This window comes from Pleurodeles waltl, chromosome 3_1, assembly GCF_031143425.1.
Source record: "Pleurodeles waltl isolate 20211129_DDA chromosome 3_1, aPleWal1.hap1.20221129, whole genome shotgun sequence".
NCBI classification, from domain to species: Eukaryota; Metazoa; Chordata; class Amphibia; order Caudata; family Salamandridae; genus Pleurodeles; species Pleurodeles waltl.
The window spans coordinates 1,333,566,422-1,333,592,659 of NC_090440.1; the positions used below are offsets into that span (position 1 = coordinate 1,333,566,422).

General features: G+C 43.0%; 1 protein-coding gene across 1 annotated transcript in view; it reads right to left on the minus strand.

Moving 5' to 3' along the window:
- LOC138285128 (carotenoid-cleaving dioxygenase, mitochondrial-like) overlaps nucleotides 1–12,774 on the minus strand; it is a 241,517-nt gene extending 228,743 nt beyond the window's left edge. The window contains exon 1 of the mRNA XM_069224695.1: nucleotides 12,539–12,774. Within this exon, the coding sequence (XP_069080796.1) occupies nucleotides 12,539–12,626 (88 nt within the window). The 5' untranslated portion in view covers nucleotides 12,627–12,774. The remainder of the gene's footprint in view (nucleotides 1–12,538) is intronic.
- Between the last annotated feature and the right edge of the window lie 13,464 nt (nucleotides 12,775–26,238).

Sequence of the window (26,238 nt, forward strand, 5' to 3'; positions counted from 1 at the left end):
TTGTAATCTCCTTTTTGTCATTGTTTGTCCCAAGTGGCCTTTATGCGTCATCTTAAACAGTTCAACTCGTAAACTCTCAGGCAGTACAAATTTATCCCCTCTTAAAATTAGTTTACCATTGCATACCGACAACTCATCCACAATCTTAACATACGGTCTTGCAGCCAGTGACACTGCATTCTCCCTCTTACTACCCTTTAAAATCATTTCTACAACTTGTTGCAACACTCTATCCTTGTTCATGCTTTTGAACCACTTTTCCTTCCCTATTGCTTCCTGTCTCCATTCTACTGAATTATGAACATACGGCACTGCTCCTTCCTCATCAAAATCTTCCACCTTCTTTTTATCCACCTACTACCATGGTAATGGCAACCTGGATAACCCATCTGCCTGGGCATTTCTCCATCGCGGTATGTATTCCAGCTTATTTGATATTCTTGCAACCGTGCTGCTAACCGAGCTAACCTGGCTGATCCTTTGTCTGCACCACAGGGTGACAACATTTTTAACAATGTTGTGTGGTCAGTACACAAAATTATGAAAAAACACTAATACATCCTAAAATATTATGTTGCCTGTACAGCAGCCAATGCTTCTCTCTCTATAACTGAGTAATTTCTCCCAGACGCTGTTAAAGAGCGACATGCAAAGGCCACTGTTTTCTCTCCACTTTTATGCATCCATGACAACACTGGTCCTACACCTACAGCACTGGCATCTACTGTAAGTATGGATGTAAGTTTTGTGTCAAACAGAGTCAAAACTTACGCAAACATATATCTTGTTTTATATTGTCAAATGACTTTTGTTATCTTTAGTCCAAACAAATAAGCACGGTTTCCTCAACAATTTCTTTACATGTTCTGTCTTCTTAGCAAAATTCTTTACAAACTTTGCGTAGTATTCCATTAGCTCTAAGACGGACCTTAGTTGTTCTTTATCCGAAGGAACATGTGCCTTCCTTATAGCCTCTAAAAGATCTTTCTTGGGTTTCACTCCTGAAGCAGATAATGTGTACCCCAAATATTCAACCTCTTCTACACAAAATTTACATTTTACTTTTCTGAGTGTTAGTCCTGCCCCTGTAATTTTGTCCAATACTCTTTTAAGGACCATATTGTGACTTTCATTTGTTTATCTGAATCATAAAATAGGTCTTGAAAGTAAACTACTCCTTCAATTATTATGTTGAATTGAATTACTCATTCCATTGTAATAAATTCTGTGAAATGTTTAGAATATTGGTGTAAATTAAACTGATGCTACGCACTCTGTAGATCCAGTTTAGAAACAAATTTACTTCCCTTAAATAACACTAACTCATTGAAATTCGGAAGGGGATAATTGTCTACAATATTCTGATTTACAGTGCACAAGTCAACACAGAATCTGAAACTACCATCAGCTTTCCTTGTGATCACTACAGGTGAAATCCAACTAGATGTTTTATTGGTTCTATTATCCCTTGTTGTACCATCTCCTCCAGCAGTTTTGTGACTTCTTGTCTTGCTAATATAGGAATGTTTATGTTGTACTTGTACTGCATCCTGTTTGAGTATTATTTTGTGAACATATTTTTTTAATTCACCAACCGTTCACAAAATACTTTATTTGCTCCTCCTACTATCTCTTCTACTGTTACTTCATCAACTACCTAGTTAGGTGCTCTGGGGTTAATGATTAAGTCAAGATCATACTGATGTTCCCAACCCAATAGAGGTGGTCCATTTTTCCCTGTATAAACTATCCCTTTCACACATCTCTCTTGAAATTCAATATTTGTCATCATATATTCAATTATATTGATTTTCTCTCCTTGATTACCTCCAGGGTTGATATCTGTAGGCAGCAACCTAAGATATCAATCAGTGTAACATGCCTCTCTGTATTATTGTATATAATGATCCTGAATCCACCATAAGTTCAACCTTTTCACCTTTGATTGTAAACATAGCCTTATGTCTATTCTTTTTTCCTGGTTTAACTTGCACATCAGATATACCAAAAAATCTATCCCTCTCTATATAATCATCATCGTCATCATCCTCTTTACTTCTTTGTACTCCTGACACTTTAGATCTATTGTTTAGTCTGCACATAAGTGTGGATTGTCCTTTCTTACCATATTGTCTGCACTCTTTGCCTATAGCAAAGCAGTTCTTAAAAACATACCGAATTGCATTATGAATCATACTTCTACATCTTGTACATTTCATTTCCATTTGTTTTTGATTCTCCATTTGTTTGGTATCTGAACATCTTTCTCCTTTTCCTATATATTTCTTATCGATCCTCCTTTCTTGGCATTTCTCAAGTATCTTTTTTCAGCATTATACTCCTACATTCTCTTCTTGTTCAATACATGACAGATCCGAATGACTAATATTTTTTCCATTTCTTTCATGCACTGATCTGACTGTTCAACTACCTTTGCTATCTCTATGCCATTATGTAGGGATGGGTTTTTCGCTGCCCAAAGCCTCTTCTGCTTTTTTAAATTTCTACTCTTAACTATCAACTGATCGCAAATCATTTAATCTCTCATGGCTCCAAATTGACATTTTACCGATAATTCCTGCAGCCTTGCCACAAACTGATTTACTGTGTGTAAAATCTATGTCTACACATAACTATATTTGTTTCTTTGGCAAACCGTTTCTCTAATCTTATTTTAACTTCTAAAAACACATTTGCTATAGGTTGTCCGTCATTTCCTACCGCTACTAGTAGGTACTTAAATATGGGTTGTCCCTCCTTGCCCAGTGCACTCAGTAAAAGAGCTTTCTTTCTTGAGTCTCTAAACTCTCTTCCATCCAAAACCTCTATATAATTTTCAAATATTTCCACCAACTCTTCCCACTCAGTGGGTGGATCACCTGCTTGCAATAAGAATAATGGTGGTTGTATGATTGCTGCTTCCATCGCGAACCTGCTGATAAACACAATATTACTATGGTTCTTAATCTAATATGTTCACATGTAAATATAGTGTGCTTACTGCTTCTTATTGCTTGTTGCTGTGTATTCACACAGCTCAGTGTGTTTCCTGACAGACACTCCTGTTAAGGTGTGCCTATCACCAATGCTGCCACTGGAGCTGCAATACCGTTTTTTTCTTATTACCACCATTGAGGTATGCCTATCACCGACGCTGATAGGTGTCATCAATGCTGCTAGACATTGATTATTACTGTGCTGCCTTGTGTCATGTGTGCTATATTTAGTAATAGACACTCACTTCTGATGTCACCGCTGGACTTGCACTATCATTTATTTATGCCACCTGGCGTTGACAATTATGGTGTGCTATCATGGATTCTGACCAGCAAGTCGTTGATACTGGATGCCGCGTTCTGTATGCTTCTCAATAGGTATCTGCCCAACTCCTCAAAATCACTGCCACTGTGTCGTTCAACGTCACTTTCTTAAGCAATTTGGCCTTGTTTTTTCTACAAGATGTACTTTGCTTGCCTCTGGTTTTTACATACAATAGATTGATGTTTGTGTACGCACTTTAGAGTGTCTGCTTCGAATGGTCACACTGTATCTCTCACTCGCATTTAAGAACTCTCAGTGTGAGCCCATTCAACTGTCAGGGCAGTACGACGCACTTGAATATTTTGAAATTTTCAACTGGGGCTTTTTTTTTTCTTTTAGTCTTATCTCGCGCCTCATGCTGCTCCCTTATTATGCTCAAATTAAGTATTTAGATTGATGAATAATGAAACAGTCTTGCCACGTGGTGGTTTTGAGCACCAATTTCCTTACTCTGCGAGTCCTCATACGTTATCTTTTGGCAGGAGTCACATCACCAATCTTGTGATAGACGTTCAGACACCACATAAATATATATAAACAGGTGCTTTATTAAGATACACGCAACTGCAGTTGGTGCTCCCTCTACAACCAGTCTATAACTGACATCCCATAGAAACCACTGAGTCACATCACATTCCTGGAACATTAGAACATTAATCTTAATAACATTCTTACACTTAAAGGTACATTTACATTTGTCTTACACGCATACACAGCACATTCCAGCCCAGGACATATTGTCTGATGTCAAGGACAACATGTTTTCATGTTTATTTTGTCCTTGGGACAAGTAAGCCCAACTCGCAGCAACACAATCCATTTGCCTGCCAATTTGAGGTAATATTTGTGTGCATACGTTAATGATGTTCGAACATGTATTTATGGTTCATTAATGCACAGCCTTTACTAGTCCACGACTATATATACAGGCGAGGACTGTGCAGACCTTTTGAGAGATATCTCCCTCCAGGGATAGGGGTGCTCTGGAGTAAGATTTGACAGAGGAGGAGTTGGGGAGTTCAAGCAGGGAACTCCAGTCAGGGAAGGCAGCCTGGCCAAACGGATTACCAATAGAGCGATACAAACGTGTGGCCAAAGATGCAGCAAAGCACATGTTAAACATGTTCTGTGACGTCAGAAAAGAGGGGATCCTCCCAGTAGATCAGAGAATAGCCACCATTGTAGTAATTCCCTAACAGGGTAAGAGGCCGGAGGCTTGTAGTTCCTACCTGCCCATATCCCTGTTAAACGTGGAGGTCAAGGTTTTGGCAAAGGTTTTGGCCAACAGATTGAAAAAAGTAATTACAACCTTGATCCACCTGGACTAATCCGGGTTTATGCCAGACCGAGGCACTAGACTCAATCTGAGATGTCTCTACGGGGTCATGCATATGATCTGGTCACCCGGACACGGGGATGCAGTTTTGCTGTCCTTGGAAGTACAGATAGCTTTGACAGTATTGAATGACCATACCTTTTTGCAGCTCTCGCCAGGTTATGCTTTGGCCCCAGGTTTTGCAACTGGTTTATTCTCCTTCATCAGACCCCTGAGGCAAGGGTACGAGTGAACAGTGCAATCTCCGCTCCTTCACCATTCACAAGGGAACAAGACAGTGATGCCCCTTTTCCCCAATGATTTTTGCCCTGGCACTGGAGCCTTTGGCTGCCAGAGGATGTCAAGACCCTCTCATTTGGGGGACAGTAGGAGGTGGGTGGATGGGAAGAGCGCATCTCTCGCTACACAGACGATATTCTACTATGTTCCTCTAGACCTCAAACAATGATGGTCAGATTGCTCCATATATTCCAGATTTTTGAAACTTATTCTGGCTACCAAATTAACTGGGACAAGTCCTTCATCTTCCCTGTTGCAGGGAGCGCCCCTATATTGCGATTGCACTGTATTATCCCAGTGGCAACAGATGGGTTCCGATATTTGGGCATACATATAAAGCACAGCATGGATTAAAGCATCGAGAAAAAACCAGTTCCCCCAACTGGGGCACCTTCGAGGTGATGTGGAACATTGGCGCGGGCTCCCTGTCTCCCTGATGGGATGCAGCGTTCTCTTAAAGATGATGTCCCTCCCATGCCTATTATATATTATACAGAACACTCCATATAGGTCCGTCTGACCTAATTAGGAAAATTAACAGAAAACTGTGTGGCCTCCTGTGGGATGGGGGCAGTTCGCGAATCTTCCTAACTAAGTTCCAACACTGAGTTTTTGAAGGTGGGCTGGCAGTTCCCGACATCCCTACATACTATTGGGCAGCACAACTATGCATGATAAATGACTGGGTGTTTGCGGACAACTACGACTCTGCATTTCAAGTAAACAGGGTAGGCAATGGGTATAAGAGGCTACTAGTCAATTCTATATAACAAAAAGCGGGAGGACAAGTTACCACTACACACTCAATCAGTTGTGCAGGCATGAAGGAAGGCAAATAGATTTCTGGGCAGGGAAGACAAGCTCACAGGCAGGACCCCTCTATGGGATCATAAACTACTATGAGAGGTCGGAAACCTGCAAGGCTTTCGAAAATGGGGACTGATTGACCATTTGGGAAACGTTTGGAGGCGGATCACTGCTGACGTTTGCAGACCTAGAGAAGGAATATGGGATGGGATAATCCGATCGCTCTAAACAGCTACAGCTGAGGCATGTGTTGCGATGCCATATACCATAGAGGTAGCAATTACCGGAATCACCTCCGCTGGAGGACAGGTTAATAGCAGATTCCATGACGAATAAGGCCATCTCCCTGATACATAAGAAAATAATGAACAACTCCCCTGATCACCTGCGGTTGCTGTGGGAGGCCTGGGAGGGTGCATATGGCTAATCGAAGAAGATGACTGTGCTAAGGCGATCCAGAGCCCGAGAAAGATTACAATAAGGGCCCGCTTCACACTAATAGTGGGTCCTGCACAGAGCACACTACTCCAGGTCATTGCTCCGCAGACTGGATTGTTGTGATTCCAATTCATGTGCTAGAGGATGCGGTATGGTGGAATAATTTTTTCATATCCTCTGGGAATGCCCTGTAATCCAGCAGTATTGGGGGAAAATAACGCAAAAAATGTGCGGGGTCACAGGTCTCCAGATACAGTTGGAGCCCTGGTGGCTACTTCTTCATATCACAGAAGAGGAAGTATGGCTTAAATATGTGAAGATTTGGGTGCGGGTGGCAGCAGGGGTAGCTAAGCGGAATATCGCGAGAACATGGGGAGTGAGCGGGCCGCTGGGGATCCCCAACTGGGAGCATGATCAAGACTGCTACCAGTGGGGGGAGCAAGTGGTATATTAAAGCCGGAGCTACCTGAAAAAAATATGAAAAAATATGGGCATAATGGACCACATATAGAGACATGGCTATTTCAACAAAATACTTTGCTTATATATATTGCACTGTAACTCAACACTGTCTATATCAATGATGATGTGGTTGTGTAACTCGACAGTGATATTACACACTTTGGCCCTCATTACGACCTGCCGCCCGCCAAGATCGGACCGCCGGACGCCCGCCAATGGCATGGGCAGTGCAGGGGCCCCCAGGGGCCCCGTGACTCCCTGTACCGCCAGTCTTTCCTGGCGGTTCAAACTGCCAGGAAAAGGCTGGCGGTAGGGGGACTCGTAATCCCCTGGGCAGTGGGAGGATTACTCCCGCCGGGACCACCGTGGCGGTATACCGCCGGTCCCGGCGGTCGACCGTTGCGCTTCCGCCGCGGTCAAAGTACACAAGATTGCACCTCCAGCCTGTTGCCGCTTTTACATAGGGATTGTAGGATCAAATGTATTATACTATCTACAGTATTGTCCCATTGGCACAGTTAATCTATTGGCAACATTGCTACTTTTGACTGATACCCCAAGACTTTCCATCCTGGTCTCTGTTGTACTGTATCATAATGGATGGCTGTTGTATTTTTATAAGGCACTTAATTTCCTGTTAGGAATGCTCCTAACCTAGTACCAACTAACATGTTAATATTAACATAAGCAGGGCAATTGTTTTTATTCTGTGCAGTAATGTCAGTTTAAGGCCTTGCCCATGTAAACCTCCAAAAACTAGGATCTCTGAAACACCTCTTTTAATCAGTAGTAAAAGATAAAACTTTGATATTTATACGTTTAAACTCACAAGCTCATTCAATTATTAAGTACCGCTAAATATTGTGAAGGAATTTGACTCTGGGAATGAGAGAGGCCTTACACAATCCCTAAACACATGTAAAGTTAACTCTATTTTTGAGAAACCCAGTGATGTATACAAATGAATACAATATTTATTGATACAGCTAACCTAAAACATTGAAAAACAAAGATTACTTGATATTTTAATGTTATGTGAACTTTAAACTTAAATTATGGGCCACTTATGTTAATGGCTTAACTATCATGTTGTATCTGTGTTGCATTTATGTTTCAAATACCTTTATGACCATGTCCTATTCAGATTACAGAACTCAAATATTCACACATGTTTTAACTTAAGGTGACTGTGGAGAAAAAAACATCAATTAAATGGTATAGAACTAGCAGACAGCATTTATTAAGTTGGTTTTATTCAATAACACAATTTGTCACAATACATTTAGATAACAACCACATATACTCAACAATTGTTTACGTCACTGTAATTTAATTTTCATGTTACTGGAAAAAAATTAAACTCAAAAACGGATTGTTCAAGGCTCATAGTTTCCTAGTCCTTGTGTCCAGAGTGTTGACCAAAGTTCTTACAATCCAACATACCATTTGTTGGCTCCATTTCATTGTCATGCCATTTCCTCATAGGCACTTTCTAGTGGACTACAATTTTACTGTAGAGCAATTTATCATTTGTAATTTCCTTGTAAGTAATATATGAAAAGAATGCATAAGTAATGCTATGTGGCTAATATTTTAGGATGGTATTGGTTTAAGGGTGAGGGATAACAAGTTAAAGGTAAGAGATAATTAGATTTGGTAGAAGGATAAGACAGTAAGGGTTGGGGTAAGGATGTCAGAGTAAGGGGGATTGACTGTAAATATAAGGGTAAAATGAAATTTTTTAAATGTAAGATGATAACGGATTTAGTGTAAAGGGCAAAAGTTAGGGGTAAGAGTATAAAGGTAGGGATTAAGAGTAAAGGATGAGGTTAGGATTAGCGGTTGAGGGTAAGAGGTTAAGGATAAAGGTGAGAGATCAGGGATTAAGTGTAAGTAAAAAAAGGGTAAGAGGCTAAGGGTTTAAATTAAGGGTTTTATGTAAATTCCAAGGCTAAATCTAAGTACATTAAGGCAAAAGGGATTGAGGTAGGGCTAAGGGGTTTGGCATATAAAGATGTGGGATTAAGAGTAAGGGTTAAGGGTAAGAGGGAAAGGTTAAGGGTAAGGGTTAAGGATAAGGGGTTAAAGGTAAGGGGTGAAACATAAGTTATAAGAGTAAGGGGTTATGTAAAAGGGTAAGGGTAGGAGTTTAGTGTGAAGTGTCACAGTTAAGAAATTAAGGGTGTAAATGTAATGGGTTAGTGAATGGGTTATGATTAGGGCTAATGGGTAAAGGGTTCAGGATGAGGGGCAAGGGGTAAATGTTATGGGGTACAAAGGTAAGGGGTAATTGATTAAGGTTCTACAGAGTAAATAATTTATTAAAGTGGGATAAAAGTCACAAAGAAAATAAGCAAACAATAAAATGCTGAGAATTGAAAGGGAAAGAAATGGCTTACCTACGCAATGGCAAGGAAAAGGTAAATAATGAAAAGATAAAACCAGAAGTTGCACTAAAATTAATTGTTATACAACTACCTCAATGTCAGTAATCCCTAAGTACAGGGCACCAAGACTAGGATCAGCCATAAAGAGATGTACAAAATGAACTGCATTAATAAATAACTAAAAGCAGGGCCGGACTGGAACCCAAAGCAGCCCAGGCATGTTCTGTCAGACCAGACCCCATATGGTGCATAGCGAGCAAGCCTGATCACTACAATGGTTCTTAAGATGGAGTCCCCCTTTCCAAGAAAATTTGGCACAAAATGGGAAAATGGCAAAAACAGTGCATTCTACAACATATTTTCAAATAATTGTATTTGTTTTTAAAACATAGTAAATTATGAACATACAGTGCACTAGCAGTCTTTATTGGGGTCCTTCAATGATTTCATCACCCTCTAACAGTGCCTCTCAACTCTCCATAGCCCCTCCCTCACATGTTTTTTATTTGTTTTATAGCGATGGTCTTACCAATGTAGGATGTTGAAGCACTTTACATCACACACATACAGCAACAATGAATCATACGTGTGTAAATCAGTGTATAGAAAATGTTGACAAATGGGACTACAAGGTGTGCGTGTCACATGTCATCTATACTGGTAGGCATCTTTTAAGAGTGCTTGATCTGGGGAAGCGTACACTCAGGATTCAGAACCTAACACAGTATTTCGGGTTGGCTTTAGTAACAATTATTTATTTTTACTTAAGTAAACCCTTTTAGCAAAATTGGGATAACCAAAGACTGGGAAAAACATAACTTTCTAACCTATACCACGCACCTTGCATGCAGCTTTTAGATGGCCGTTCATGGCTCACTGGGCTGGATTATGATTATAACTTATGAACTGCACAGTAGCAAAAGGAGCTCTGTGATAAAAGCAGTATCCCACTGACATATGCACATCTGCATAGTACACATTCTTTGCAGAAGGTATATTAGCCCTATGCACTATCTTAGATGAGTCTAAACAAACCAGATCCCTCTCAAGCAGGTATATTACAAACCAGAGTTACCATGACAGTTTTATTGTTACGTGAAAACTGTTGGATATACAGGGAACTCTGTAGTTTTTAAAAGTGCTGCACTGCTACAAAACTGCCCCCCCCCGTAACAAAAGCGGCCCTACAACCTTCCAGTCACTCTAAAGAGAAATTGACCTTGCAATTTACTCCAAGCTCTATGCCGTGTCACAATGTGATGTGTTGTCTTCTGGTAAACCTTACTGAGGAATATGCTGTTATAATTCCTTCCTGCAAGATCTGAGAATTATTTGACCGAAGAAATAATTTTATTTTCCTTATTATGATTTGTCTTATTTTCTGGGAAGGATTTTCTGGGAAGGATTACCAAAGTAACTATATTTTTACATTAAATTAATCGATTTTACATTCAATTTGACCACATCTGACTGTTTACAAAAATCTAAGTAAATCAAACATTATAAACCTGAGCTGTAAAACGTGTACTTTTATTTCCAGATGTATTAACCCTGCCAATGCACTAACTTAATTATGAGTACACACATTACTGCCTAATAAAATAAACCATTCAATATTAGGCCAAACATCTTACCACTGAGGCATTGGCAAATGGTACCAGGCATATTACTACAAGAAATTATTGTGGCAGTACATAAAATTAGCAATATCTCAGCTGTTAACAACTGAACCTCTATTTAGTGACAAACTTGCTTATAACAGAGTAGTAGGTAAACGCTGATGCAGTAAGGCTCTGAAACACACACAAAATATAACCAGACTTTTCACACTGATAAGAAAAACTCATGGCTTTGAACATGTCCCTTGAAACAGTAAAAGACTTGCCCTTTGACCAGGCTTCCTCTTCCACTCCTCAGGAATGTATGTGACAAATATCATATATAGGCGACTGAAGCAGGTGTTATTGACTAGAGGTTGTAGCTTGTGGAGGGGGGTGTTTGCCATTTTGTATGTGATCTTGAAAATACTAGATAGATTGTCATCTTGGTCAAGAAAACACGGTGAATTGTGTCCTCTAAAGGGCACAAACCTTGCTCACTGCCTTCATGAGAGACTTTAAAACATTTTGACAAATTCAAAATTAGCCCACAACAGGGAGTTGTTGCTCACACTGTTGATAACATATTAAATTCTAGCCCCCATAAAAATGTATCCTAGTGTTCCTTGGTTTCATGGTACAGGTGTGCCATATCAAAATATATCGAAATGCCAAATAAATACAAAAATGAAGAGCATGGTGAGAAAATTCACAAAGAGGAATGCCAGGATCAATCTGCATTAGAATGAAGAGTATAGGTGGAAACTACGTAATTTACAAACCTGGAAAAATATGTAACTTACTGCTACTATTACAAGTGCCCTGTAAAATTCAGACACCCCTGTAAACTACGGTTTGAACCGTTTTTAGTATTATGAGTAACTTATATTTTCCCCAGACTTTGGCAGATCATTCCTGCTGAAAATAGCCAGGTGATTACCAAAAAAAAAAAAAAAAAAATACACGGCCAAGGCAAATTTGGTTTATTATGCGCTAAAAAGAATATATTGCCCCTTTTTAGGGTAAAACTCGCAACTGCCAATATTTATTGCGTCGGGTTAATAACCAACATCGTGGCATTGTTATTTATGGGGGTGCAATAAATAATTATGTATTTACGCTAACCTCATAATTAAGACTTTAGAGGAGATTTTATATAATTGAAATTCTGGATTTATTTTACTGGCACACATTATGGATCACTTCGTCGATACTGCGAATGGGAATTTATATGCACGCTAAGCAGTTAATGTACAGTAATGAGTGACTGAGTGCAGCTGTTTCTAAAGGACACGCTGCAGGACTAAGACAAACCAAACTGAAGCCAGCAGGGTACTTTTTATATAGGTCCATCTGTAAAATGTAATTTGCTTTAGAAATTATTAACTATAAACAACTATAAACAATTAAATTAATGGCTTTACTTGCTTTGTTGAAGTCACGTTACTGAAACACTTCAACAGTATACACGATTTTTTTGTTAAAAAAAAAAGAATAAATCTAATGAGATTTCCTAGCTGCATACAGTAATGAGATTAAACCTGCTATGCTGGTCCAATCAACTGCTATACACTAAACACAAGAAGAAGTGCAAAAAAATAATTCAGGAGACCAAATGGTGACATTAAAAGTAATCACTTGGAACAAATCTGCCGTCATTTTATTCATGCCTCCAAGTCCCAGAACTATAAACTGAAGTGAAACTAGGTGCTTACAAACCAAGACATCATACGCCACCTCATCCAAATTAACCATCATACGCCACCTCATCCAAATTAACCAAATACAACATTTTCGTAAAAGCATGCGGATTTTTTATATGAGCGAAACAAATTTGACGATAAAAGTCTGAGTATGTTAACGTGAACTCGAAGTAACGTAAATAAAAAAAAAAAGCTCAATTTCCTTACCTGGTATAGTCTGCAATAAAGATGATATAACATCCATCATCATGCCAACAAAGATGTCAAGGGTGGCCACAAAGATACGTAAAAACATCTAGAACGGGGCACGATGAATTGCATACGCTCGGTTAGGTAACGCAGAACAGGCTGTTATTCTAAGGATGGTGAAGTGCAGCTGATAGGAGCCGCGTTTCCAGTAACGCTGGCTTAGTTGCCCTTTCATAATAAAAGTCACTCAGAATGGAAACTGCTGCACAATATCAGTGTGCTGGGTATGGGGAAGGAGAGAGGCGGTGGGGGATGAGCGAGGGGAGTGGTTTCGGTTTCTTCATGCATGTGCGAACATACACATGGCACGGCACTAAAATGGTTATTCTTTTGCGCACACATATTAACCTTACTCAACTACTTTAGTCTGTAATTAGGCTATATGAACACAGCAACTGTCATACAAAACCACCATTGGTGGGCAATACATACTCTGTAAGGGTTCTCAAACGGAAACGTGCTAAAAATCGTGGGAGCTATTTTACTCTCTCACGGCGATCCTGAAATCAGCGGTAGTGTCAATAGCGTAGCAGAAATAGTGCTGTTGCATATTATGGCCATGGTTGCAGTTTTTGTGTAAACTGCAGGTGTACATAGTGGACGTACTTATTACCACTACCGTCGTGTGTGATAATGAATGGTGCAGATTTCTTGTTGCACACTCAGAATGGAAAATTACGCGCAAACTGTACATGATTTACAACAATCTGTAGATGCGCACATCGGAATTTTATTACAAGACCGGAGGCTCATATTATGCAGTCTTTTCTTGCTTTAATTCTTAACAGCAGCCAAGTAAAAACTACAGTACCCAGAATAAAGAAAACTACAACGATGACATCATAGCTGCAACAGCCAATAGGATAACATACAGTAATACTATTATCTTAACTGCGAGCAACAAGTCCTCTTTTCTTGCTGCTCGCAGTCAAGATAAGTACCTTCATTGTTTGCTCGATATTTTTATTGTGTATATTGTCTTCTATGGCTTACATATCATTGTTTTATAGCGCGTCCGTTTCCATTCTTAAATCGCGCGTCTCCCTTTCTTCTTGAAGCGCGTCTCTCAACGGTCGTTTTCGGCCGTTGAGGACGCGCGCGCGTGCTAGCGCGTCCATTATTGACATTCTTGACATTCTCCTGATACCTTCGAGCGCTCACGCCGCGTCGAGTATTTCGGGTATTTCAAATTGTTTTCGAGCGCATTTCGCTCGTTTCTTCTCCCGGCTGCCGTTTTTGCTCCTCATTACGTCGGGGGTCAATCGGCTTCTGCCTTTCCTGGCAGTACCGCCCCTATTTCCTGGTTCCTGCCCCTTCAGCCACTCCCTCCCACTCTCTTCATATTTAACCCCTGTTTCCCCAGTTTTAGTTTAGGTTTATTTTATTCTAATTGTATATTTATATATTATTTTTTCATATACTAGTTTTAATATATTTTATTTGTTTTTCCTCATTATGGTTGAGGAAGAAGATTCTCAACTTTTTCAAGAGAATTTAAAGTCCTTCATTAAGGACTCTGTGCAACAAGCAGTGAATGTTTCCATGTCAGATATTACTAAGAATTTGGAAGCCTCTTTTTCCAAGATGATTTCCTCTTCCAAGCTGCGTGCTAATAAAGGCAAGAAACGTGCGGCCACCCTTCCAGTGCCGTCCAAAGGCGTTTCAGCTGGTCCTTCCACCCGAGAGGTCACTAAGTCGGGTCCCCCTCCTTCTCCAGTGCAAGTTTCACATTTGAGAGACACAGATGATGACGATGATGATTCTAGTCATGATGACGACATGGACGGATCGGCAGATCCATTTTTGTGTGGGCCTTTGGAGAAAAGGCGTAAAATTTCTCCGAGTGACGGTGGTGCCGTTCACCCTGTGTCTCATGTTTTGGTTGACCATGCTGGCGAACCCTTATTCGACCCTTCCTTCATGGTTCATCCAAATTCAAAGGAGTGGTATCCATCCGATCATGTGGCTGATTACGTTTCTTTCTTTTTACGCCATCCCCTTGACAAAGCCACTCGTAATAAGCTTAAGTCGGAGTGTCCCCGTCCCTCACTACCAGATAGCATTACAGCAACCCCAGTTATCGATCCCAACATGCTGATGTTTTTTACCAAATTCGGTAAGGATCCCAAGAAGGGTGTTGATAGAGCTTGGTCAGGTTGTCAAGACAAGCTCCTGGATTTGGTGGGTCCTCTCACCAGAATCTTTGACTTAGCGGAAGAGGCTAAAATGGACAACAGTCCTATAGACCCTGAGGTGCTTTCGAACTGGGCGCAACGCGCTATCTGCATGCTGGGGAATGCCAATACTCAGCTGTCTATTGAGAGGAGGAAGAGTCTACTTTTGAAAATTGATCCTAAATTAGCCTCCTTAGCCTCTAAAGATGATGGTCCGTTGGCTAAGGGCCAATTATTCGGTGATTCTTTCATTAAAGATCTGGGGAAATATATATCCACGTTTGCCTCCCTGGACAAGGCCGAGCTTTCAATGAAAAAGATTTTTTCTTCTCTGGTTTTTGCCAGGGCCGGCAAAGGCAGGAGTCGCTTTGCCGGCCGCTCCATCAGAGGCCAATACGCCAGCAGAGACTCCTACAGTCAGCAATCCCAGCTTGAGTCCTATACCGGATATAAACCAAGGTTCTATCCCCGTCGGTCAAGAGGCTACCGGCAGAGAGGCTACGCCAACAGAGGAGATCAAACCTCCGGTAAGTGCTTCCGTTTCTGGCCTTCCTCCAGTAGGAGGCAGACTGGCTCTGTTCCTCAATTCATGGTTTTCTCTCACCTCAGATCCCTGGGTAATTCAGGCCATTCAGGGTTACCTGTTAGAATTTTATCAAACCCCAATTCAATCCCGCGTTCCTCTGCCCCTAGTTTTTTCCCAAGATCAAACCGAGCTTTTGCGCGTCGAAATCCACTCTCTCCTTTCCAAACGTGCGATAGAACCCGTTCAGTTCGACCCTTCGGGTTTCCTCAGCACCATCTTCCTTGTCCAAAAGAAAAATCAGAAATTTCGTCTGGTGTTGAATCTAAAGGCTTTCAACAATTTTATAGTCTATCGGCACTTCAAGATGGAGACTATTCTCCATCTCAGAGACATTCTGCTTCGGCACGATTGGCTAGTCAGATTAGATCTTCAGGATGCCTACCTCACAGTGCCAATTCATCAGGCTCACAGGAAATTCCTTCAGTTCCAGTGGCTAGACTCTTTCTACCAATTCAGAGTTCTTCCCTTCGGGCTTTCTTCCGCACCTTGGTGTTTCACCAAAATTCTCAAACCCGTCGCAGCCTTTCTCCGTTCTCACGGGGTTCGTCTAATCCTTTATTTAGACGATTTTTTGTTGATGGCGCAAGACAAACGTCTGCTTCTAAGCCATCTTCAACTTTGCCAGAACCTACTTCTCAGCCTAGGTTTTCTTATCAATGTACAGAAGTCGGTCCTAGTTCCGACTCAAAAGTTGGAATTTCTTGGTTTTCTAATAGACACCACTCTGTCAGTGTTGCAACTTCCCCAACACAAAGTATCCCTGATCAAGAAAGAGATTCGTCAATCCCTATCTCTCCCTCATATCTCCCTCAGGACTCTGGCGCGCTTAGTAGGCCTTTTGGCTTCTTCTCTCCAGGCCATCATCCCAGGTCCTTTACATTACTGCGCCCTTCAGCGGCTCAAAATCCGTCATCTTCACAAGGGTCTCGCTTATTCGGATCCTTTGGTTTTAGACGCCGAATCCAAAGAAGAACTTCTGTGGTGGTTGACACACCTAGATGCCTGGAACGGCAGAACTATCTTCTCTGCCGCCCCAGATCTTGTATTAGAATCCGATGCAAGTCGGACTGGTTGGGGCGCAAGATGTGGTCAGTTCTCGACTGGGGGTGCATGGTCTCTGAAGGAGTCCTTCTTGCACATCAACAGTTTAGAGATGCTTGCAGGTTCCTTTGCCATCCGCACTTTTGCAAAAGACAGAGTAAGTTGCACCATCCTCCTCAGGATGGACAATTTGTCCGCGGTCAGGTATATCAACCACCTAGGAGGTACCAAATCCAAGATCCTCTCCACTTTGGCCAAGCATCTTTGGGAGTATTGTCTTCCTCGTCGCATCTCGGTCAAGGCAGTGTTTCTGCCAGGGAGGCTGAACACAGTAGCGGATTGGTATTCCAGACATCTTCACGATTCCAGCGATTGGCAATTGCACCCTTCAGTATTCAGGCGTCTTTCTTCCATCTTTGGCGAAATGTACATAGATCTTTTCGCTTCTCGCCTCAACTCTCACCTTCCTTCCTACTTCAGTTGGAGGCCAGATCCGCAGGCTCTAGCCACAGATGCCTTCCTTCAGACTTGGCCGTCTTCCCTTCTTTATACATTTCCTCCCTTCCTTTTCATTCCCCGGGTTCTCGCTCAAGTACGCAGACAACTGTCCACTCTTGTGATTGTAACTCCTTTTTGGCAGACCCAACCGTGGTACCCAACTCTCTTGGAGTTGGCAATCGATCGGCCCATCTGGCTTCCTCACTTTCCCGACCTTCTCTTCGATCCCCAAGGCCAACGACATCAGTTAGTTCTCAACGGCTCCTTATTCCTCATAGCCTGGAGAATTTCGGGGCGTCCTGGAGAACCCCAGGAATTTCGGAGGATGCTGCTAGACTCATCCAACAGGCCAGGGCCCCTGGAACTTCCAGAGCCTATAAATCCGCTTGGGCCCTTTGGAGCAGCTGGTGTTTGGACAGGAGTTCAGATCCCTTTTCGCCAAATGTAGTTTTGGTTATCAATTTCCTAGCTTCTTTAGCCTCTCAAGGTAAAGCCTATCGCACTATTAACATGTACAGATCCGCCATCTCTGCGGAGCATCAAAGAGTTGACGGTAGGCCGATTGGTGAACATCCTCTCGTTTGCCAATTATTAAAGGGAGTAAGATAGGTTTTTTCTCCGTCTCCTAAATATAATGTCATGTGGGATGTTAATCTAGTATTACACTTTCTCACCTCTTGGCCTAATAATGATTTGCTATCTCTCAAACAGCTTTCGGCCAAGCTAACCATGCTTTTATGTCTGGTTTCTATCAAGCGTGTCTCAGACGTTAAAGCGTTAGATGTTTCTTCCTTTTTCTTCTCCCCCCTTGGTGTTTCTTTCCAGGTCAAGAGACGTACGAAAACTAATTTAGCTTGTGTTAATTATCCATTTTTTCCCTCTCAACCCAAGCTATGTGTTGGAAATTGTCTCAAAACTTATGTGACTCGTACTGCAGATTTGAGATCGTCCTCTGCCTCCCAATTGCTTATTTCCTTTCAGAAACCACATAACCCTGTTTCTTCCCCTACTCTGGCTCGTTGGGTTAAATGGGTCATGTCCTTAGCTGGCATTGATATAACTGCCTTCGGTGCCCATTCGGCCAGAGGTGCTATGGCCTCTTGCGCCTTTTGGGCAGGATCCTCTCTACAGGATATTCTCAAGTCTGCAGACTGGTCGAATGAAAATACGTTTAGAACTTTTTATTGTAAACCAGTTTCTCATGTTTCAGATTCTGTCATTGCTATGCTTTGAACATGCATAATATGAGCCTCCGGTCTTGTAATAAAATTGAGATTTTCCTAGCCTTGGTGTCTGAAAGGCTAGATTTTATTAAAGACACGGAGGCGAGTATTATCCCACCACTATTTTAACCCGCCCTGTATCTTTCTTTCAGTGCCAACTCCCTCTTCCAGCGTTGGCCAGACATGAGGCACACGAACAACTCTTACCGATTTTGGATTCGGTTGACAACGTCTATTCCCAGATGGCTCTCCACTTTCGCCATATTCGAGATTGTTGCATGGACATTGTGACTTTGGTTTCTATTTTCTATGCCGTTTTGTTTGTTACTTCTCCTCTTTAGTTTTGCATAAAGAAAAGAGGACTTGTTGCTCGCAGTTAAGATATTAGTATTACTGTATGTTATCCTATTGGCTGTTGCAGCTATGATGTCATCGTTGTAGTTTTCTTTATTCTGGGTACTGTAGTTTTTACTTGGCTGCTGTTAAGAATTAAAGCAAGAAAAGACTGCATAATACTCGCCTCCGTGTCTTTAATAAAATCTAGCCTTTCAGACACCAAGGCTAGGAAAATCTCAATTCCACACTAATTGCACCCACGGTTCGCGGGATGTTTTCCCACGTCAGATGCAATTTACATCAATTTGACTATCCCGTTTTTGGGCGCAGACTGCCGCTTGTGCCCGAAATTAGATTAGCAGTACGAGAAAGAGGGCTTTCAACTTTAAGAGTAAAAATCCAGGCGGAATTTCAAAAACTAGCCCATAGGGTGTTTGTGCATCCAAAACAAGTGTGTGCAATTAATAATTAGTTTATGCGTGTGACAGAATTTAATAAGAAAATATCGCACATGAGTAACTTAAAAAAAAAGTAAAGTGGTTTTACAATATTTTTTACTTACACAATGCAGCATGAGCCAAACTGTTTTTTTTTCTTCTCAGCTTTAGTCTTAAACTTCATATATGAGAAGGGTCTAAAATATATATATTCCACTTCCTATGTAATTACATACAGCATTGCAAATCGGGCTGAAAAGTGAAATGACCACACACCTCACCAATAAGGGGTAAAAGGCCGCTTTAATAGAACAGGTCTGGCAAAATACAACCTTGGCATATAGCCTCACAAAACTACCCAGACCTCACTAATACAAAATTCATCACCTAAATCCTCCACCTCCCTCTAAATTGACCCAACCGCACTACCCCTTGTCCCATCCCCCACCTTGACCCGACTAACCCTTTTACCCATCTGTCCTGCAATCACCTTATCCATTTACCCTTCTCTGTGCAAATTCCCTGCCCTCTCCTCTTTCTGATCTACCCCTTCCCCCCCGAAAGGCCAATATGCAAAAATACCAGGCACACCCTTCCCAACCAGACCTGACTATCAGCGGCAATGACAAGAACAAAAAAAACCCAACCTAAAAAACACAATACCAACACATAGTAACTAGACCTGTCCTATTAAAAACCTGCAACCGTAAAATTTCTGAAAAAAAACTCTGACCCACTGATAAATAAAGGAATTCAAACACAAAATCGACCCACAAACCCCCTCTTATCCTTAAGAAAACTAAAAGAAATAAAAGAAATAAAACTTCAACAAAGAGGGAGGGCGGGCGGGCACAAAGACAAAACGCCCACTGGGTGTGACAACGGCCAAAGAGGCCACCCACACCCAGCCCCTGCCTTTTATCCCCTCAGCCACGTCACTGCCCTGACCTGCCTGTAAACCAATCCCTGTTCGGGCTAGTGGAACATTCCACCACAGCCCGATAAACCCGGGGGGAGACGGGCAAGCCCTTTGCTCCCCCCAAGTCCCCATCGGGCTGAAAAGTGAAATGACCACACGCCTCACCAATAAGGGGTAAAAGGCCGCTTTAATAGAACAGGTCTGGCAAAATACAACCTTGGCATATAGCCTCACAAAACTACCCAGACCTCACTAATACAAAATTCATCACCTAAACCCTCCCCATCCCTCTAAATTGACCCAACCGCACTACCCCTTGTCCCATCCCCCACCTTGACCCGACTAACCCTTTTACCCATCTGTCCTGCAATCACCTTATCCATTTACACTTCTCTGTGCAAATTCCCTGCCCTCTCCTCTTTCTGATCTACCCCTTCCCCCCGAAAGGCCACACAGGAAAACCCGAAGGTGTTTTCCTGTCCCACCCCAAAAACTGTCTATTTATCCCATAAACGTTCCCCTAATAATTCTGCAATAAGCAACCTAAGCTCCAATAAATAGTGCTCATTCCCTAAAAACGAGAGATGTACTCCATCCTGCCGAAAAAGATCAACATCAGACACCCCAATATTTCCGTGATACAAAAAAGAAAAACCCTGCGAATTACAAAAATTCTTCATTTCCCTGTTGATTTTCTGCCTTTGCTTCTCAATACCCTTAAATGAATTAGCACCCCTCCAAACCCTTCTCGGCACTAAACCCGTCCAAACTATATGTGTACCCGCCCACCTTTCCTTAATCCGACATAAATCCATTTTCATGACCTTCAGTAACCCAATACCCGACAAAGCCACCAAATCATATTCACCCAAATGTAATACCAACAAGTCAGGACAAACCCCCGTTCCATTCTTTTTGCCAAAACATAAAGTAACTCACCCCATCTCATCCCACTCTTTCCTACCCAACTAACTCTTATCCTCGAACCATCAAGCCCCAGCTGTCTCCCGAAATGACGCGATGCTGCTTGCTTCTCAGCCCAGCGAACAAAAGAGTGTCCAACAATCCACACTGCGCAAACTTTGTCTGGATCCCCGACACAACCTACAAAAGAAAATAAGTTAAATAGCACATCCGTTCATAACACCACAATTTGAAGTAAGAGGAAAAGAACTAGATAGGAATCAAAGGAATAGAAAACAGAAAATAGAATATACAGAAGAATTCTTCTGGCGAAGAAAAGAAAGAAAACCTCACTGCTTAAAAGAACGCACATATTTTTTAAAACAGCCCGACCTCCACCTGCCTAAATGTTTAATCAACTGATCTGATTTACCTTGGCGTCGTGCCTCCGTAGCAGCCCCAATCCTAAAGGAATGTGTACCATAACTACTGGGTTCTAAGCCCACTCTCTTGATCGCCAACCTTAAAACCGCTAGAAACTGTGATGCCAATAACTTCGACCCGTCCTGATGAACAAATACAAATCTTGAAATTTGAGACTTAAATGCTGAAAACACAAACCACCAACGCACCGGGCAATCAATAGAATGAACTGCCGACAAGCACATTTCCTGGCCCCTCCCCAACTGATCCCCCTTTGAAAATGGCAACCATATAATTAAACACCCTTTCCCCATCTGAACATTCTCACAAAGGAGCCCATCCTTCCCTCTCACATCCAACAACTCTGAAATCCGAAAAGCCCCATGAAACAACCATGACATACACATAGAAATCAAACTTACCTCCCACTCAGAAAAACACACTTCACTCAAAACCCTTAATAAAGCCTGCAAAAGATCAAGCGTAATCGGTCGCCTTCTATCACACCTTACTCCCCCCGACCTAGCCCAACCGGCTAAAATCCTCCTACACAGCTCACCCTCCACCGGATCATAGCCCCAAAAATACTTACCATAAAATGAAATACCTGATAACTTACCGGATATGGTAACCGCTGCTAAACCAGCCTCAATCTGCTGCATGACAAAATGAATAGCATCCTCTTGTCTCCAATAACGTGCATCTCCCCCACCCCATCGCCTTACCGCACCTGAATCCAGAAACTCCAACCACGCCTGAAAATAAGTTCTCCTCGTCGACGGGGCTACAGACTGTTGAACTAACTCCAACATCCTCAATCTCCTAGAGCCCATAACTCCCCCGGAATGACCGTCTTCAGAACATCCGCTCCCGGCGCCAGATCACGGAACCTCTGCCACTGAAAACGAGATAACGCATCAGCGATATCGTTACTGACACCAGGCACATGCCGAGCCTTAAACAAAATGTTGAACCTCAAACAATGCAATAAGAAAATCCTCAACAATTTAAGTACCTTAACATCTTTAGCCTTCTGAGAATTGACCAAATACACAACCGTCTGATTGTCCACGTTAATAACTACATTCCTATTAGCCAAAAACTTACCCCAAATGGCCAGAGCAACAACCAAAGGGAAAAATTCCAAAAATGCGATGCTAAAATGAGCTCGCTTCCAACGCGCAGGCCAGGCCTCTGATGCCCAATGACCGTCCCAAAACAGACCAAAACCATGAGCACCAGACGCATCCGAAAAAATCTGAACCTGCCAAAACCAATCCTCATCATCAACCAACATAGTCACACCATTAAAGTCCTTAAGGAAATCAATCCACATTCTCAAATCCTCTTTAACACCTGCCCTAAGGCGAATGCGATGATGCGGCAAAACAGCACCCCGCATGGCAAAACCAAGCCTGCGGCAAAATGCCCTGCCCACCCTGACCACCTTACAAGCAAAATTCAGATGACCGAGTAACGATTGTGCCTGCCGCAACTCCAACTTTGGTTTCTGAATCGCTTCTTCCAACAGGGAAATCAAATGCTGAACTTTATTCCTGGGCAGCCTCACCTCCATTTTGTCCGAATCCAATTCAATTCCTAAAAAACTAAGACACGTAGTAGGCCCTTCAGTTTTGTCTCCTGCTAATGGAACTCCAAAAAGAGACATCAAACACTCAAAATCCTTTAACGGTCTGCCGCAATTGCCTGACCCGGCAGTCCCCACAAAGAAAAAATCATCCAAATAATGAGTGACCAAACCATAATTACCTTGTGCTACAAAGCACCATTCCAAAAATGAACTAAAAGTCTCAAACAAAGAACATGAAACTGAGCAACCCATGGGCAACATCCTATCCACATAAATGGCCCCTTCAAATTGCATACCCAATAATGAAAAATCGTCTGGGTGTACTGGCAACAACCTAAAAGCCGATTCCACATCAGATTTAGCCATCTCTGCCCCTCTACCGCACTTCCGTACCAATCCAATGGCTTCATCTACAGAAGCATAATGCACCATGGAATCCTCCGCAGCAATAAAATCATTTACCGAAATCCCTGCTGGCCAAGACAAGTGATGAATCAATCTAAACTCACCCACCTGTTTTTTGGGAACCACACCTAAAGGAGAAATAGTCAAATTTGACAATGGCCATTCCAAAAAGGGGCCAACAATCCTACCCAAATCCACTTCCTTCTTCAACTTGGCCTTCACCACCTCAGGATGTTCCCTTGCCGATTTCAAATTGTTGGCCCATCTTCTCAGCCTCGGGCCTTGGTAACGCAAACAAAAACCCTCAGAAAAACCACTGAACAAAACTTTCGCCTCCTCCTCTAATGCGTAAAACTGTAACCAATAACCCACTACCTTCAAATTAATAGGCGTAGGGCCCTTTTCCTGCAACTTGCTGTACAAAACCTCTACCTCTTTCACCACCTCTTGTCCCTGGCCCATGCCAGGCCCATTGAACACCTCCAAAACATTGGTTTCCCGCCACAGTTAGAGCAATCATGCCTAAATTTGCATTGCTGTCTACTACACAATCCGCTGTTGTAAGACCAGCATGCCCCATTTGCCTGAAATGGCCCTCTGTGTCCAAAACACTCCCCAACCTGGGTGGGACGCCCCAGAAAGGGCTTATATTGAACAGGCAAACCACTCGCCGTATGTGCTGTGGGTGCGTTCCTTGCAGTTCTCAGCCACTGCATCCATAACTCGTGATCAATTTCAGCCCACATCTTAGCTGGATCCACAGCCTTCCTTGCTCTAAACTCCTCGTCATATCTGAACCATCCAAACCCACCAAAATCCATTTGAGCTCTACGCACTACGTCCATATATTTCAACAACGCCACACACGAATCCTGATGCCTTTCACAGTATACACTCGCATAAATCAAAAAGGCCGACGTCCAATTTTCTATCGTAGTCGGAACTCTAGGTCTCCTAGCAAGTTCCCATTCCTCTTCTTTCGACCCTTCCTTGGCTTGAACCTCTCTATGCAACAACTTAAAAACGTCAATAAACTCACCCTTCCAGATCTTTTCTTTTAAACTCTGAGTGAGATGCGCCCCCAAAGGCATCACCACTCCCATATATGGCAATTTCTTTGATTTAACACTACCCAAAACCTCACCACCATCAGTATTACCCGCCCCAGACTTCACACCATCGCCAGATTCAAGCTTAGTTGATGCCCCATCCCTGTCACCAACACTTACCTGTGACTTACCATCCCCCTTTTCCGGACTCACCTGAATCGATGCATCCACTTTACTACTAAGTCCCCCCTCCAACCTACCCCTCACTACCCGTGCCCCGCGAACCATCCTGACCTTATCCAACCCGCGGTGTAGTCTCAAAAATTCAACCAAACTCTCCTCACCTCTTGGTAAATTGCCCGAAGCCCGCACTGGAACGTGGCCGCCCTGAACCACACCAGTCTCTTCTTCCGCCAACATAACTCGCTTTGTAGACACCACTGGTTCCTCCAGATCTTCGTCGTAGTCGAGCAGCTCCTCCCAATCAGCCCAACCAACACCAGCGCCCTGGCTAGTAGATGGCTGAACCTCAGCAGCTCGCATGGAATCCCCCGAAGTCAGGCGGACCACTCCGGATCGCACCCTCTCTTCAGGCTGGTGTTCTGAAGGCGCTCTGGCCTTCACCAGCACGCTCCGATCACCAACCATCCGCCCAGATGGCTGATAGATCGCCCTCGCCCGATGCCCGCCCAAAGCATAAGGCGTGCCACACCCAGAGGTTCCCTCACCAGCACCCGACTGCAAAACATCCATGCTACCATATGCCTTACCAACTAGCTTACCCACATCACCAACCCTACCACTAAACAAACTACCACAACTACCACAACCAGCAAACACATCGACCTGTTCACCTGCTCCAACAGCTGCTTCATTGTCTTTTTGCCATGACTGCACCTTATTGATCATAGGGCTAACAAACCTATGAACTAGCTGTGCCTCCCACTCTACTCCCCGCCTGCTCACCAAACCTGCATCATCAAAAACCTGATCTTCCTTCCCTTGACCCTGCTGAACGCTCTCCTCATAATCCGAAATGACTACAACCTCCGTATTATCTACAATAATGGGCGCGGCCATTTTATTTGCCACGCCCAAGGCCCTTTCCTCTAATGCCCCTGTTATCGCCCAATCAGAACCCGAGGAGGCGGCCATCTTAACCGCGCCTCCTAAGGTTCTTTCCTTCGAATGCCCGGCTACGCGCCCGACGCCTGTTTCTAAAGGCGATCGGGCGTGCTTACGGCCAGAAACAACTCGCGCATGCGCTGACACAGCCTGCGCCCCCTGCCTCTCAGCAACGTTCACCGTACTCGGTATCAAGGCATCCCTGCCCCCGGCTGCCACGTGCCTCGCTAAAGAAGCGCCCTGCCTCCTCGAGAAACGGCCCCCACCACGCCGTTTTCCTGCACCAGACAACCGCATGACAGAAACCTCCTGAATAAAAGACTGATCTTTAGCAGGTGAGCGTGTAACTTTCCTGCCATGTAAACTTTTCGCTTTGAACTTTTTTCCCACTTTAATAGGCGAAGTACACGCCGCCACTGCAGCTGAAACACCCACCCACGCTTGCTCTAATACCCCCTCCTTCAACAAATCCTCTCTACCCTCATCCTGAAGAACCTTCAGTGCCTGAACCACTTTATTAGGCTCCATTCTAAATTCCAATGTACGTCACTAGACCAAACTCCACCCAAAAACACCAATAAACCGCCTCTCTAATACACTAACCTCTGAGAAAAAACTCCTGGCACAAAGACAAAACACCCACTGGGTGTGACAACGGCCAAAGAGGCCGCCCACACCCAGCCCTTGCCTTTTATCCCCTCAGCCACGTCACTGCCCTGACCTGCCTGTAAACCAATCCCTGTTCGGGCTAGTGGAACATTCCACCACAGCCCGATAAACCCGGGGGGAGACGGGCAAGCCCTTTGCTCCCCCCAAGTCCCCATCGATTTACAAAGTGCTTCATACTCATGACGAGGCACTGAATTGCTTTGGGTGGACAAATAGCTCGGTGTTCTGTTAATTGTGTTCTGTTCGAAAGATATTGCAGGAATTTTGGTATGTGAAGAA